Source organism: Astyanax mexicanus, chromosome 2 (genome assembly GCF_023375975.1).
Source record: "Astyanax mexicanus isolate ESR-SI-001 chromosome 2, AstMex3_surface, whole genome shotgun sequence".
Classification (NCBI taxonomy): domain Eukaryota; kingdom Metazoa; phylum Chordata; class Actinopteri; order Characiformes; family Acestrorhamphidae; genus Astyanax; species Astyanax mexicanus.
In genome coordinates, this window is record NC_064409.1 from 65,467,639 (window position 1) to 65,482,089 (window position 14,451).

At 38.5% G+C, this 14,451-nt stretch overlaps 2 protein-coding genes across 7 annotated transcripts; one reads left to right on the forward strand and one right to left on the reverse strand.

Moving 5' to 3' along the window:
* Positions 1-1,483: 1,483 nt before the first annotated feature.
* Positions 1,484-8,935, forward strand: LOC111195788 (sterile alpha motif domain-containing protein 3). 4 transcript variants are annotated; one of them, XM_049474727.1, is made up of 7 exons: positions 1,484-1,535; positions 2,851-2,917; positions 3,034-3,145; positions 5,974-7,026; positions 7,213-7,368; positions 7,601-7,693; positions 8,011-8,935. In XM_049474727.1, exons 4-7 carry the CDS (start codon positions 5,998-6,000, stop codon positions 8,305-8,307), a joined length of 1,575 nt encoding a protein of 524 aa, XP_049330684.1. In that variant the 5' UTR covers positions 1,484-1,535; positions 2,851-2,917; positions 3,034-3,145; positions 5,974-5,997; the 3' UTR covers positions 8,308-8,935. The 4 variants fall into 4 exon arrangements, with proteins under 4 accessions (XP_049330684.1, XP_049330685.1, XP_049330682.1 ...); XM_049474728.1 differs by lacking the exon at positions 1,484-1,535 and having other exon boundaries at positions 2,683-2,917; positions 3,036-3,145; XM_022684048.2 differs by lacking the exons at positions 1,484-1,535; positions 2,851-2,917; positions 3,034-3,145 and adding an exon at positions 3,168-5,811.
* A 1,390-nt stretch (positions 8,936-10,325) lies between these two features.
* Positions 10,326-14,168, reverse strand: rpl26 (ribosomal protein L26). Of its 3 annotated transcripts, none has more exons than XM_007228027.4 (4): positions 14,065-14,168; positions 12,970-13,142; positions 12,556-12,696; positions 10,326-10,500 (listed from the first exon to the last, which is right to left on the reverse strand). In XM_007228027.4, the coding sequence occupies exons 2-4, from the start codon at positions 13,135-13,137 to the stop codon at positions 10,372-10,374; spliced, it is 438 nt and encodes a 145-aa protein (XP_007228089.1). In that variant the 5' UTR covers positions 13,138-13,142; positions 14,065-14,168; the 3' UTR covers positions 10,326-10,371. The 3 variants fall into 3 exon arrangements, with proteins under 3 accessions (XP_007228089.1, XP_015456255.1, XP_022521442.1); XM_015600769.3 differs by having other exon boundaries at positions 14,060-14,110; XM_022665721.2 differs by lacking the exon at positions 14,065-14,168 and adding an exon at positions 13,972-14,062.
* Between the last annotated feature and the right edge of the window lie 283 nt (positions 14,169-14,451).

Here is a 14,451-nt window from a genome sequence, read left to right on the forward strand (position 1 = left end):
TCTAAGTTTTTCTTTATTTGTCTATTACCTTTTCTGTTATTAAGATTAATATATATATATATATATATATATATATATATATATATATATATATATATATATATATATATATATATATAAACAATTAACCGAAAACAATTAACCTTCCTAAAAATGTTCACCAACTTAATGTTTCTAGTTTGTTGAAAAATGTGACAAAATATATGCCCTATCTAGTTCATGAATATGAAATATTGATTGAAAATACAGATTGACAGTTGGCATTTTAACAGCTATAAATTGTAGATAGAGATATTGAGATGATTTACGCAATTTTGCCAAAACAACTTAAAAAGAGGATTATTTTAGAAAGATGACCTAAACCTGAGATTGGTGACTTGAGAGGAGCTGAAGCTTTACAGTGTGAAGAAAAGGCAGCAGCTATTGTTCAGCACCTCCAGGAACTCCTTCAAGAGAATTATATATATATAATTCAGCATGTGTTCCTGTAGAGCTTTAATATAGTCTTCAATATTACATTTACAATGTCAAACAATTATAAAAAGAAAGAAAACATTGAATGAAAAAGGTGTTCATATTGTTAACTGAACATCATGTGTGCACTATCGTTATGCACAAAGTATTTTTTTTATGCAGTTTTTTTATTCCTATTGATCTGTCATTCAGGAAATTTGTAAAGAACAGGCAATTTATTAAAAAAAACTATCAAATTGTGTCAAAACTAATAAAACTGCCCTGCTGAAAAACAAACAGTCGGCCCAGCTAAGGCCAATCAAGTCAGTTGACAAACCTATTTCCAAACCAGCACTGGGTGTTTTTATTTGAGTTTAATGGTTTAGGCGGTCTTCATGTATGATCATCCTGACCAAGCTAAATAACCAGTATGACCAAGCTGGCTGACCAATCTGACTAACTGAACCAGGATGCTTAAATTGGCAGACCAGCACAATCAGCATCATCTAGCAGGTTTACTAGCATGAGCAACAGGACAGAAATAAAATAAATCAGATTCTATGTTAAACACAAACTGGTTCAGCTGAGTTGCAAATACAGCCTTTGTTGTTTTTGCCTGGATGGCCACCTGAAACCAATAACCAGCAAAAGCTGGTCTTGAGGCAGATTTTTCAATAGGGTCTTGTACACTGAAAAAACAAACTTTTTGGTATAGTAAAATATACTTAATTAACTTTGATAAAGTCTACACCGTAATACTAATATTCAGTCAAAACTAAAAAAAAATAAGTAAGAATATAAATATATACACAATTTATTCATGTAATAAATTTACTGTGTTGTGTGAGTAAATCTTACTAGAAACATCATAGTTATATTTACATGTTTTTTTGTCAATGTACATAAACCTAGAAATTCGAAGTAAATTTTAACCAAACAATACAACTAAAAAAAAAAAAGTCCGCGCATGCGCGTATGCGTGTTCAACTAGACTTGATACGCGCCTTTTTTTAAGCAAGTTCAGAGCAGTTCAGAGCCAGCACGGAGGTGCTGCTGCAAGACTGGATCCAGTCGGGTGTTAGGTAAGCTCCTGCTTTAAAGATAAGGTTGTGCCGGCGCTGCCCGCTATCTATCAGGCACGGCCAGCCGTGTTTTAGCGTTGCCCGCAAGCTGCCGGGCACGGCTAGCCGTGTTTTAGCTGCCCGCTAGCTGCCGGGCACTGCTAGCCGTGTTTTAGCTGCCCGCTAGCTGCCGGGCACGGCTAGCCGTGTTTTAGCTGCCCGCTAGCTGCCGGGCACGGCTAGCCGTGTTTTAGCTGCCCGGTAGCTGCCGGGCACTGCTAGCTGTGTTTTAGCGTTGCCCGCAAGCTGCCTGGCACGGCTAGTCGTGTTTTAGCTGCCCGCTAGCTGCCGGGCACGGCTAGCCGTGTTTTAGCTGCCCGGTAGCTGCCGGGCACGGCTAGCCGTGTTTTAGCTCTCCCGTTAGCTGCCGGGCACGGCTAGCCGTGTTTTAGCTGCCCGGTAGCTGCCGGGCACGGCTAGCCGTGTTTTAGCTCTCCCGTTAGCTGCCGGGCACGGCTAGTCGTGTTTTAGCTCTCCCGTTAGCTGCCGGGCACGGCTAGTCGTGTTTTAGCTCTCCCGTTAGCTGCCGGGCACGGCTAGTCGTGTTTTAGCTCTCCCGTTAGCTGCCGGGCACGGCTAGTCGTGTTTTAACTCTCCCGTTAGCTGCCGGGCACGGCTAGCCGTGTTTCAGCGCTGCCCGCTAGCTGCCGGGCACGGCTAGCCGTGTGTTTTAGCTCTCCCGCTAGCTGCCGTTAACTGTGTTATGTAAACTGTATACTAAAATTATGTTAAAGGATTTGTGGGGTTCTGTTGTATGTTGTATTGTGTATAATGATTATAATCGTGTTTTATTTGAAACTGTTTGTTAGCCCAGAAAATGCTCTGAATGCATTGCCATGTTTCATTAACTTACAATCATTAAATCAAGTGTCACAGAATTTGACAAGGTTATCAAATTAACATTATTATACAATATTGTATGAAACATTACATTAAATAATAAGTGTTCCACTGCAAATGTGAAAATTAGTGACCAAATAACCAGGCATGTATACATTCCTAATGATGCCCATTCATGGTAAAGAGAAAACATATGTAATGCTCTCTAATTGATAAGATTAGTAAAATACTCAAATGAAATGTTTTTACATTAAAAAAAAAAGTGTAAACATTTGTTAAGCTTAATGCATTAGGCTGCTTTTCATCAGTATTTTACAATTTTGGTTATCCAGTTTAGTCTTGTCATTTAGTTGTTATTATTCCAGTGTAAGTTAATTTGTAATGTGTTGTTCAAAATCATATTAACATTTTCTTTCAATTAACATTGTACCTGCAGGGTAGTGGCGGGTAAATTGAGGGCTGTGTGAGTGGAGAACACTCCAACTTTCATCTTGTTCAGGCAGGTAAGGATCTTTTGAGAATTTTTTTTTCTCTAGTCATTCCGGACACTGCATAATACCAGGATACAATTATTGTTCTATTGTTTTAATACTGCTTTTTTTCCCCTTCTTTTTTTTAGAGTCTCCTTACTTTCAGAACAAGCTGTTGCAGTGGACAGAATAGGCCTTAGGTCAGCTTAGGAGGAGGACAGACTTGACTGGTTTGAATGCTGGTGTCATCAGAGAGAAACAGTAGGCTTCCAGTATTATGAGATTATGTTATGTTATGGTTTTGCAAAATTTGCGACTTCAGGGCATCAAAACGTTTAGAGCTCTTAAAGCATTATAGGTTAAAACACCTACACAGCAATCAAGGCCACTCACTACCCTGCTTGTACTCTAACTGTCATTGTTCGTTTAAAGGTTGGGGTGCTCTTCGCGCACATTTGTCTAGAGACCATACACAAAGTGAACATTTAGGGCAAAATGTTTTTTCTTGTCTGATATGTAATTCATGTTTTCACACAGAGAGGCAATATTTTGAACATCTTGGAGCTCATCTGAAAAAGCACGAAACTGTTAACTGTGTTTTTAAAGATTGTGACTATAGTACTAATATATATTCAACCTTTGCCTCGCATAAAAGTAGGAAGCACAATCCTCACTGCCTTGAAGATTTTAAACAAATTGTATTACAAACATATTCTTGTCAGGCAACAGAAGACAATTTGTTGTTAGAAGAAAGTGAAGTTGCATCTGAAAAACCATTAGTCAGTGAGAGTGAAGATGTGGGTAAAGTCATTGTTGATCAGCTTTGTTCCTTATTTCTTAAATTAGACTGCATTTTCAATGTGCCGAGTAGATGTATAGATGAGATTGTAGACGAGCTTCGGTTTATTACCTGTACAGCATCTGCACCCGTTGTAAGTAACGTTGTCCGTGACACGTTAGAAAAATATAACTGCACTGTTGAAGAATTGGCAGTAACAGATTTGGTAAATGGCATTTGTGAGTTAAATCCTGTAAGTGCAGCCTTAGGTGAAGAAGGTCCTCTTGGCACAGCATACCAGAGAAATAAGTATGTAAAGGAACTTTTCTCTATTGTTGAACCATTAGAGTATATCCTTGATGCAAAAGAGGGAAAAACATTCCAATATGTACCAATTTTGCAGTCCTTGTCACAAATTTTGAAAAATAGTGACATTCAGGAGAAAGTTTTTAGAGAAAGACCTTGTTCTTCTTGTCGATATAATAGTTTTCGTGATGGTTCCCACTTCCAGGAAAACCAGTTTTTATCTGGAGAGGAGCTAAGACTTTCAATACTACTGTACTCTGATGATTTTGAAATATGTAATCCGTTAGGAACCTCTCGTAAGAAGCACAAAGTAACCAGTGTTTACTGGGTTTTGGCTGATATTCCGTCTGTATTAAGGTCTACATTATCATCAATTTATTTGGCTGTTTTGTGCAAGGCAGATGACATAAAGAAATTTGGCTATCCTCGAGTGCTAGAGCCATTGTTAAATGATTTGAAAAGCTTTGAAGAAGAGGGACTTTTTGTACCCTGTTTGGGAAAAATCATAAAGGGCACAGTATTTTCTGTGATTGCTGATAACCTTGGAGCCCACTCAGTTGGGGGGTTTATTGAAAGTTTCAGTGCATCATACATTTGCAGATTTTGTATTGGAGAGCGGTCCCAGTTTCAGGAGCTTGAAGTCAGAACTGGAGCATTTCCCAGCAGAACAAAACACCACCATCAGTTAGATGTTGAAGCAGCACTGGCTAGTAACACCCATAGCCATGGCGTTAAGAGGCACTGTGCCATTTCAGAAAGGCTGAGTCATTTTCATGTGACAACAGGTTACCCACCTGATATATTGCATGATTTACTGGAGGGTATTGTACCTGTAGAACTGGCGTTGTGCTTGGACATCTTGATTAAGAAAAAGTATTTCTCTCTTGAAGAGCTTAACTGCATCATCCAGCGGTTTCCATATAAGTGGAAAGACAGGACAAACTGTCCCCAAGTTATACCACCAACATTTGCCTTGCGTAAAACCATTGGTGGAAACGCACACGAAAATTGGTGTCTACTGAGGCTGTTACCATTTATGATTGGCCCCAAAATACCTGAAGAGGAAGAGACATGGCAGTTGTTGATGACACTCAAAGATGTTGTTGAGTTGGTGATGTCCCCTGCCCATACAGATGAAAGTATTGGCCACTTAGATAGCCTAATTGCTGAGCATAGATCTAGATTTATCAGTGCTTTTCCTAAGGAGAAATTGATTCCAAAACACCATTTTGTAGAGCATTATCCAGGACTTATTAAAGCTTTTGGCCCTCTAGTGTCCTTATGGACAATGAGGTTTGAAGCAAAGCACCACTTCTTTAAGAAGATAGTGAGACACACTAACTGCTTCCGTAACATTTTGAAAACTATGGCAAGAAAACACCAGTGCATGATTGCATACCATCTCCACGGATTAAATGTAAAAAAACGTGCCGTTTCTGTATCAAGCGTATCAAGAGTTCCACTACAGGTAGTACATGAAAACATACAAGAATTCATATTGCAGAAGTTTCCTGAAGAAGCAGCTGTTCATTTCACAAGCAAAGTAGAATTTCAGGGCACCAGTTACGGTATTGGCATGATGCTGGTATATAGATCCACAGGTGGGTTGCCTGACTTTGCAGAAATACTGCAAATTATTGTTGTTCAAGACAGCTTAGTTTTTGTAGTTAAATTGCATAGTGCGTGGTACTTTGAACATTTTAGATGTTTTAAGCTGGAGTCCACAAGCATAGTCAAGGTAATAGACCAGTCAGAACTTGCTGACACACACCCATTGGCTGCCTATGCTGTGGAAGGCAATCGAATGGTTTCTCTGAAACACCACATCTGCTTATCAAACTAGGTGATGTATCACTTTACCTTTACTTTACCTAATTACAAGTATTGAAACTTGTAATAAAAGGTACTTTTTGAAATGCACATGCACATATTTGTAGCCTGCATTAATCATAGAATATTTAGTTTTTGCTGTTCTCTCATTAAATAATGTCTTCTTTCTCTCCAGACATTCTGCTTGACCAAGGCTGTGATGATGTCAGGCCCAATTCAACTGCGTGTTGTTATTGAAGATAGTCAAGTTCACAAGTTAGTCCTAGCAGGTGGAATCCCAAGCACTGTAGATGAACTTCTGGCAACAGCCCAGAATCATTTTCATCTCCAAGGAAGTTTTACTGTTATGTACATGGACAAAGATTTTGATGACCAGTTCTTCACTCTAATGTCAACCGATGTGATTAAGGACAAAGACACAATCAAATTGGTTAAAACAGAACCGTCTGTTGTTCTAACATTTACTCCCATCTCTGAGACTGATGCTTCCTCCCCAGCAGCGTCACTGGATCGGTCTTTCCAGGATGATGGTTCTTCAGTGAGTTCATCCGACACAGTCATTATACAACAGCCCCCAGAGCATCGATCTCAACCATGGCCTGTTGATTTTGTGGTTCCCACCTTTTCATTTAATGTGGAAATGCTCCTCCAAGCAGGATGCAAGGCTTATGAAAGTGATGGATCACTCCTTCAGAATCCAAGCATAAACTCTGACATACTAGAGAAACTTGCTGAAGCAATATTCCACTACACTGCCTACCCCACTGGTCTGCAAATACAGGCAGTTGTAGAATCTCTGATCAACAAGTATCCATGCTTAAAAGAGCCTGGAACCTCCTTTTCTGGAATGTATGGGTGGCAGCAGCGTCTAAAGTACAAGATGGCAAACTACCGTTCTAAAATGAGAAAACAGGTACCTTGTCCTGAGCTTGATATCAACTCCTTGAAAAGGAAGTCCCCTGGTGAGAAAAATCCTGCTAAAAATTGCAAGAGACCGAAGAGGGCAGAAGTGAACTACCTTCCTCCACACCCAAGTGGAGAAACGAGCAACAGTCTGGAGAAGGAAAGACAAGAGCTTCTTTATGAAGTAAAGAAGAAGAACAACACCAAGGTTATTCAAGACAAAATGGCCAAAACGTTCTCCTATCGAAGGATTGAGGTTGTGAGTGGTAGTCCAGCGGCGGATGAGTTCAGAGAGAGATGGCCTGCTTTGTTTTGTGAAGCTGAGGTAGGTGAACCGCAAATTTAAAAAATGTAAAAAGAAAAATTCTCACATTGTTAAATTTTTTTTTTAGTTTTTGAGTTGATAAACATATAGTAGGAACACTCAGTAGTAGGATTTCCGTTCTCTTCATTTTGTATCAGATCATGTGGTCCAGTTCCTAATGTACTCTTCACTTTTTTGTGATTTCAGATCAAAGAGGAATTCAGGAGAATAACTACGGTTTCCTTAGAGCAGACCTTCATGCGCAAACTTGACTACTACACTCCAAAACTTCTTGCCCTGATGAAGGTCAAAGGAGGTGTCGTGGGGACCAAGCTGAGACCACACTTGGACAAAATGTGTCAGGTGTGTTCTTTTTCTTTTCTAATTTGTTGTTCATTTTTAAGGTACATAAATACAGCCCCATGCATGTACATACAGCACAAATCCTATCACTGTGTAACTTCTGAGTACTCTTTGTCAAGTGAGCACACAAGCATTTATTTGCAAGGAGCAGTGACTTAGGCAACACATTTTGTTGTGAATCATACATTGGATGAGCCATGCGTAATGATTCGTTGTCTTCATTTGTTTGCAGGATCAAAGCATTGAAATGAGACGAGATGCTATTATCCGCAGCCTCATACTGTACCTTGGTGAGAAAGAAGAAGAACTTTTTAAAGATTGCCTGGTAATTCCTTTTTTCTATTTTCAACAGTACAGTTTAAAATTGATGTGCAAGTTTACTTTAAAATTAACAGTGGAAGGCATGAAGCGAGCTTAGTCATAAATGGTCAAAATCTTATATTGAGGGGAGGGAGGTGGGGTAAGTATATTCTCAAGAATTGCAAACCAGCACAGTTAACCGTCCGTACAAATTTCACTGTAAATAGATTTCATTTATCTCTCCCTTTTTTCTTTTTTTTATTTTAGCAAGCTGTGCTGGGAAAATTTTATTTCAACTGATTCTGAATGTTTCATTTTTGTTTTCTTTTCAATTTTATGCAGGAAGATAACCGCAGTGACGTGACTGAACACCTCCTTAAGATATTGGTCATCCATGGTGCTGAGGGAGAGGATCCAGTGGATGTCTCAATCCTTCTTGATGGTGCAGAGATCTTGCCGGGATGCTGCAACACTGCCAAAGCTTGTGCGCTGCTCATGGGGCTAATTTATGCTCTGAATCTGGCATACCCTTTGTCACTGCGATACACTTTTGAGGTGTTCCAGAAGCTTTTCCTGGAGCTGGATGTAATTAAACTGTCCCCGAAGGTACAAGCTTTAAAGTCAAAGTTGCTGTCTTAAGGACTACTGCAATGGCACATACTTCTCAGCTGATGGTACATCCTGATTGACTGGTCAGCAGTTCAGTTCATTTCAGTTTGCTGACCACTACACTGGACCTTCCTCTCACAAACTGCAGTTTGTTGTTCCATGGGACTGTCCACTGTCCAGACACCCAGACCTTGAATTTCATTTTTAGGTATGTGCTTGGCCCCAATGGCTGCAGTGATGTACTGTTTGCATTGTTGTGGATAATTTACAGGATTCTGAGTTCCTTTTCTTGACTGTTTTATGGGACATTGCCCAATTTTCCCTAGTCCTCAAAGTTTGCTTTGTAAGTCATGCCTCAGTTCTTATTGGTAAGTCCTGACTTTTGCCCAGGTTCCTGTCGCTACAGTTGTAAAGTAGGTATTTCTTTACAGTGAGCCATTTAATTTCAAATCACTCATACTGCTCTCAGCTGAATGTACAAGTGATACAAAGTAATTCCACAGATGTTAAAAAAATGTTTTAATGTGTTTAGTGCACAGTTTCAGACTGTTTGAATGTTTTAATTACACTCCATTGTTTTACTGCATTCACTCTCAAATATTGGTCATGCGAACATTAAGTGGCTTCTAATATTGACCAAATAAATGGTTGAAATATATTGTATTTGTTTGTTTTTTTTATCATAAATGTACATTGTGTACATAGAGACATCATTTGGTAAAGTTTACGTGCATATAATGAGTAATATATATTTATATAACCAAGTAATTTACAATGTAAAACAGAAAAAAGCATATAGAATTAAAGATATTATTTTATAACATATTTACTTAATTTTTTTATGTAATGACCTTTCTGTCTATGAAGGAAAACTAAATGAACTTTACCTAATCAGTTTAAGTACATATCATTTTTGAATTAAATATAATTAAGTAACCTTTACTTAATGACTTCAGAAAGGTTAGGATTGGTGGCATGTACATTTTACTTGATTTTTGCAAGCAAGTTTTACTTGATATTCCATCAGTAAAATTTACTTAAAAAATGCTAGTGCAAATTGTTACGAGGATTTTATTAAGTAAATCTTACAAGTTATTTTTTTCAGTGTATATACTGTGGCAGTGTATTGGGTTTTTTATACCAGTTAAAACAGGTTTCTTAAACACACAATGTGATTTAACCATATTTATCTTGGTAAAAATGTACTTCTCTCTCCCACTCTTAAATTGGCATGACTCTACAACTATAAGACTATTTGAATTCCCCCAGACACAACATTCTAACAAGGATGAATACCCAGCGTCAAACCAGTCTCTTTTAAAAAACTATATCACTCTGATATTCTTTACAATACACGATGTTTTGCTGATTAAAAAGGACAATCATCCTTCAACCAGTGTTTTAACTATGGTACAGTCTTGCACATTTTAGTGCTGCATGTGGTAAAATAACCCCCTATAACTCTGAAAGGACTTGTTAAGTTAATCAGTTAAAACTGGTTTTGGAATGGAAAGCACTTTTAAAGTTTGATTATGTGATTTAAATGGCTATTAAAACACACACCAGACAGCTTAAAACAGGTAAAGGAGGAATCAGTCAGATTTATATTTTCTAAATTCAAAAAGGTGTATTTATAATTACTAGACCAGCATTAAACTTGCACCAAGATGCTAGTCCCTAAAATATACAAATAACAGGGTGACTGGCACATCTTCCATCTCAATTTAATACATTGTGCCCCATATTATAAAACAGGCCACATCAACAAACCTAGACTGATTGCTCAGTTGAAAAGTCACTTTACTGCTTTATTCTGTATTCACAAAATACATGGAAATACATACTCTGAAGTGCAGAGTAGCTTTGCGGAATGAGAGCATTGGCACAGCTGTATTACAGTAACTGTTTAGTAAAGATATAACCAATATATTGGTAACCTCCAATCAACTCACTACGACTCCAATACATTTCAACACAGAGTCTTCACCTTTTACTGAAACTGAATTTTAGCCACACAATGCTAACACAAAATGACCAAAATACACAAGTTTATTATGTTTTCTCCAGTCTTTTATTGGTAGCAAAAGATAATGTTCACTCTTGCATTTTCTCAATGGTCTCCTCCTTGTATTTGCCCTTCTCCTTGCCGTCTTGCCGAGACTTGGCTTTACGCTCCAGGATCTTCTTGCGATCCTTGTCAAGCTTCAGCCTGGTGATCACGACCTGGTCAAAACAGACACAATTATAAATATTTGTGCACAAATAGCCATAATAAACAACAAAAAGGTGTATTCAGATGGGGTCAAATATACATGGAGTCCTGAGGTAATTATGTATTTCACAAAAGGGCTCATTTGGGATTTTGCCAGCATCCAGCTCAGATATTTTTCCCCCTTATCCTCTGGGAAAAGAAGCTAATTTGGTGAAATCATCTACCCTTTTAACTGAACTCTGTGGCATTCTTAAAATGATTGATGAAATATTGCTTCAATCTGCAAGTTTCTCTTTAACTGTAGATGTTTCGACACAACTGTCAATATTGCAAACACCAGAAACCAGCTTGTCCTACAATAATCTTACTAACCTCTCCAGAGAAAAGCATCACTAAGGACACATTGAAGTAATCTGACGAGTACACTTTTATACAAAATTTTGAGCACTGACCTAAAAGGTGTGCTTACAATCAACTTTAACAAACGGTTCTGTATAGAACAAGCAGTTTTACAGTATCACTCAATATAGAGCACCTTTAAGAAATGCTTAAGTTCAATTAATGTAAAGAAAAGGTACTTGGCAGTTAAAGACCCCACCAATAGCAATAGCTCAAGTCCCCCTCTTTTTTATAATTGAGCTTAAACCAACCTAAAGCACCAATAATGACTACTTTTACTGACAAAGCTTCTCGGGCCAGGTCTGCTTGTTTGTTTTTTTCTTGAATATTTCAGCAAAGCTGTGTGTACAGTAATTTAACATATGCACATGAAACCAGAATGATGGCCATCTATCAAAAGCAACCCCTGACAGCTCACCATATCTTTGAGATTCTGAACAGTCTCAGAGCTTCTGTAAATCAAGCTCAGCAAAAAGACAACATGCTAGAAACAAACATGCCCAAAGAAGCTATTTGTCAATTAAAAAAAAAAAAAAAAAAAAAAAAAGCTTAGTTTGATACTGCAACATTCAAGCACATGTGAAGAGCTTAATAACCTTTAAAAGCAAGCACTAATAAACTACAATTTTCCCGAATACCACTCTACGCAGGTATACAATTGCCCCAAGTGTCACATAAAAATAACCTACTTGTTTAAGCAGCCAGATGGAGTTGTAAGGCCCTCATTTTAGAGCACCAACATTTTACATACATACTGTTAAATTCACTGTTTGGTCCTTTCAGTTTTCAATTAAATGCAAATCTGTGATTACTGGCAATTCAAACATTTAACCTACGCTGTTTATATATACATTTTTAAACCATGTAAACATTAGTATTTAAGTTTAGTCTGGCTTTTGGCATGCAAGCAAGTTACTTGATCACTTAGTCCCAAGTTAAGTTCTGGATACTGTAGAAACAGTGCACAGCTTCCACAGTAAGTGTGTTTGACTCTTGAAGTGGACTAAACTGAAGTCACATCATTTCACTAAATACAACTAAAACAACTGATTAGATTACAAAGCAAGTGCTAAACAGCACACAAACAGTAAAACAATTCTCTAGTTATCTACAAATAAACTAGACATATCCAACCGTGTTATCACAACAAACAAGGCACATGATGGCTTCAAAATTTCTGAGAAAAGTCTGACCCTTAAAAAAATAACTAATCAAATACAAGTATGTTTATATTTGTATTTACTCATGTAACTAATGTTTATAACCTTAGACTGGGAAAGACTACCAGATTTTTCCAACTCCATTTTAAAATACACAACCAAAAATACACCAAATTTGAATGTGTATTTTTTCTTGTGAAATGTCATGTCTTTATTAACCCACTAATCTGTATGCCTCAAGTGTTGGTAAAAGAAAATATACCTCATATAAAAACTTCTCCATGAGGATTGTCTCAATTGCTGTCAAGTTAAAGCACCAGGCTATGGATGACTAGGTTGAGGGTTTGATTCCCAGATTTAGCAGAGCTGCCACTGTTGGGCCCTTGAGAAAGGCCTTAAACTCTGATTTAACATAGCAGGCCACCGCACGGTGGACATGGCTGTATTGTCTTGCCTCGTTGAAATAACAGTTCATAATAAAATCGGCTACAAGTTGCCATCTCGTACCTTGCTAGGATGAATGCCAACGTGCACTGTGGTTCCGTTGGCCTTCTCACGCTGCACACGTTCAATGTAGATGACGTACTTCTTTCTGTACACCTGGACAACTTTGCCAATCTGCTGGCCTTTGTAGTGTCCCCGGACGACCTATTCAATATTAAAATAAAAAACAAAACATGAGCAAAGAGGTTCATGTCATCACCGTGGCAGAAAATAAATCCACATGACTTGAGCAACAAGTAAAAGACTAGCAAATATTACAAACACTGCATAAAACTGATCTAAACAAAGCCAACATACAGTAGCAGTTTCTTGCACAGGAGATTACTTCCTACACTTGCACACAAATCACATGCAATTCAAAGCACTTCTACACTGACTGACAGGCACCTATTAAACAAAAAGTAGTGATTACATTACCTGGACCTCATCGTCCTTACGGATGGGCATGGACCTGACGTTGTACTTCTGGCGGAGCTCTTTGGAGAGGGGTGAAGACATGATCTTTCTGCGAACGTGAGAAGGGGCATTGAAGTGCCTCTTGCGGTTCTTGCGCCTGGAGGAGGTCACAAACGGATTGATCTTCATAGTGGCTGAGAGACAAACAGAAAAAGGATGAGCATTAGTATATGCAGCCCACTAAGGGGAGAGGGGAATAAACACAAGTGAAAACGCCAGCTAGATGGCTAAATCAACCAATCAGAGACTTTGCTAACAGGTTAGCTAGTTAGCTATTGGTTTGAAGAATCACTCACTGACCAAGAAATTACCCATGTTCTGTAGCTGCTAGTTTTCTAGTTTACTGATATAGGAAAACACCTGACTTAAAACTTGAGAATTAAATCAAGAGAGTCTAGTTAGTAAAGTTGAATAACTGCAGAATGTGGGAAATGTGGGGTCTTCATGAATAGGACTGGGAACTCTAGATTGACAACTTGTCTCAAGACATTAGCTAGATAGCTTACCATTAACAAAAACAACTCTTAAGTATGCACTATTAAAAAACTACAGTATCGTCTTTTTAAGTGCTGTTTATTGTTGATAATACTTAGGTTCACGTGGGTCTCGGGAGCTGAATACGACCCCTGTACATTAGTGTGCCTCCCCACACACAGCTAGCCAGCCTAACTAAGCTAACTACAGTTCACACGGCTAACACCAGCCTCAAACCGCCTCTGTGCCAGCTTATAGTACAGCTACACAAACTCCAGACCCCGGCTCGTGCTCGCCCTGTACTCCGCACAGGCGGGTATTCAGAACGCTGGAGGACAAACAGCAGCTCCAGAGAGAGGGTGAGACAGTTCACAGCCAGGCTCTTAGCAACCCGCTAACTCAGCTCTCATCATACATCAAAATATAACAGTCTGTACCCCAATCCTACACAAATAACACAGCCACAGTGATCTGTAACAAGCGCTGTACCGTCAGTGAGTGATTAGGACTACAGAAAGACTACAGGGGCGCGGATGGACTAAGATTCAGTTTAAACAGCGTTGCCGACATTTCTCACCGTACCGAGTATTCCGCTATGGCCGCCGGAAAAGAGGCTGCAAAACTACTTCCGCCCGAATTAGTCGGCCTCCAGATCTCGCGAGACGTAGGAACGAGAACTGAGGAGGAGTTTCAGCAGCTCAGGCTGGAGGAGTCCAGATACATACATTAAAATAATGCAGTAATTTTACATTTCCCATTAAACATTTACTAGAAACTAGTTTATATCTCTCCAGTAGCATTTATGTTTACTACAATCCTGGACATATGGAGTGCATCATTTGTAACATGACATGGTACATGCTAGGGTGTGCTATACAAAACAAAACATTGACTATATAAATATGTTTCTCTACCAACCTGATTTATTACATTTTTTTTAAATATTTTTTTTTTTTTTAAATTAAAAAA

Excerpts from the sequence above, each read along its gene's own strand:
- LOC111195788 (XM_049474725.1), top strand. The coding sequence starts at position 3,175 with ATGTTATGGTTTTGCAAAATTTGCGACTTCAGGGCATCAAAACGTTTA.
- rpl26 (XM_007228027.4), bottom strand. The coding sequence starts at position 13,137 with ATGAAGATCAATCCGTTTGTGACCTCCTCCAGGCGCAAGAACCGCAAG. Across the intron at positions 12,697-12,969 it reads GTAAGGACGATGAGGTCCAG|GTCGTCCGGGGACACTACAA; the intron begins GTAATGTAATCA and ends AATATTGAATAG. Across the intron at positions 10,501-12,555 it reads TTGGCATTCATCCTAGCAAG|GTCGTGATCACCAGGCTGAA; the intron begins GTACGAGATGGC and ends TGTTTTGACCAG.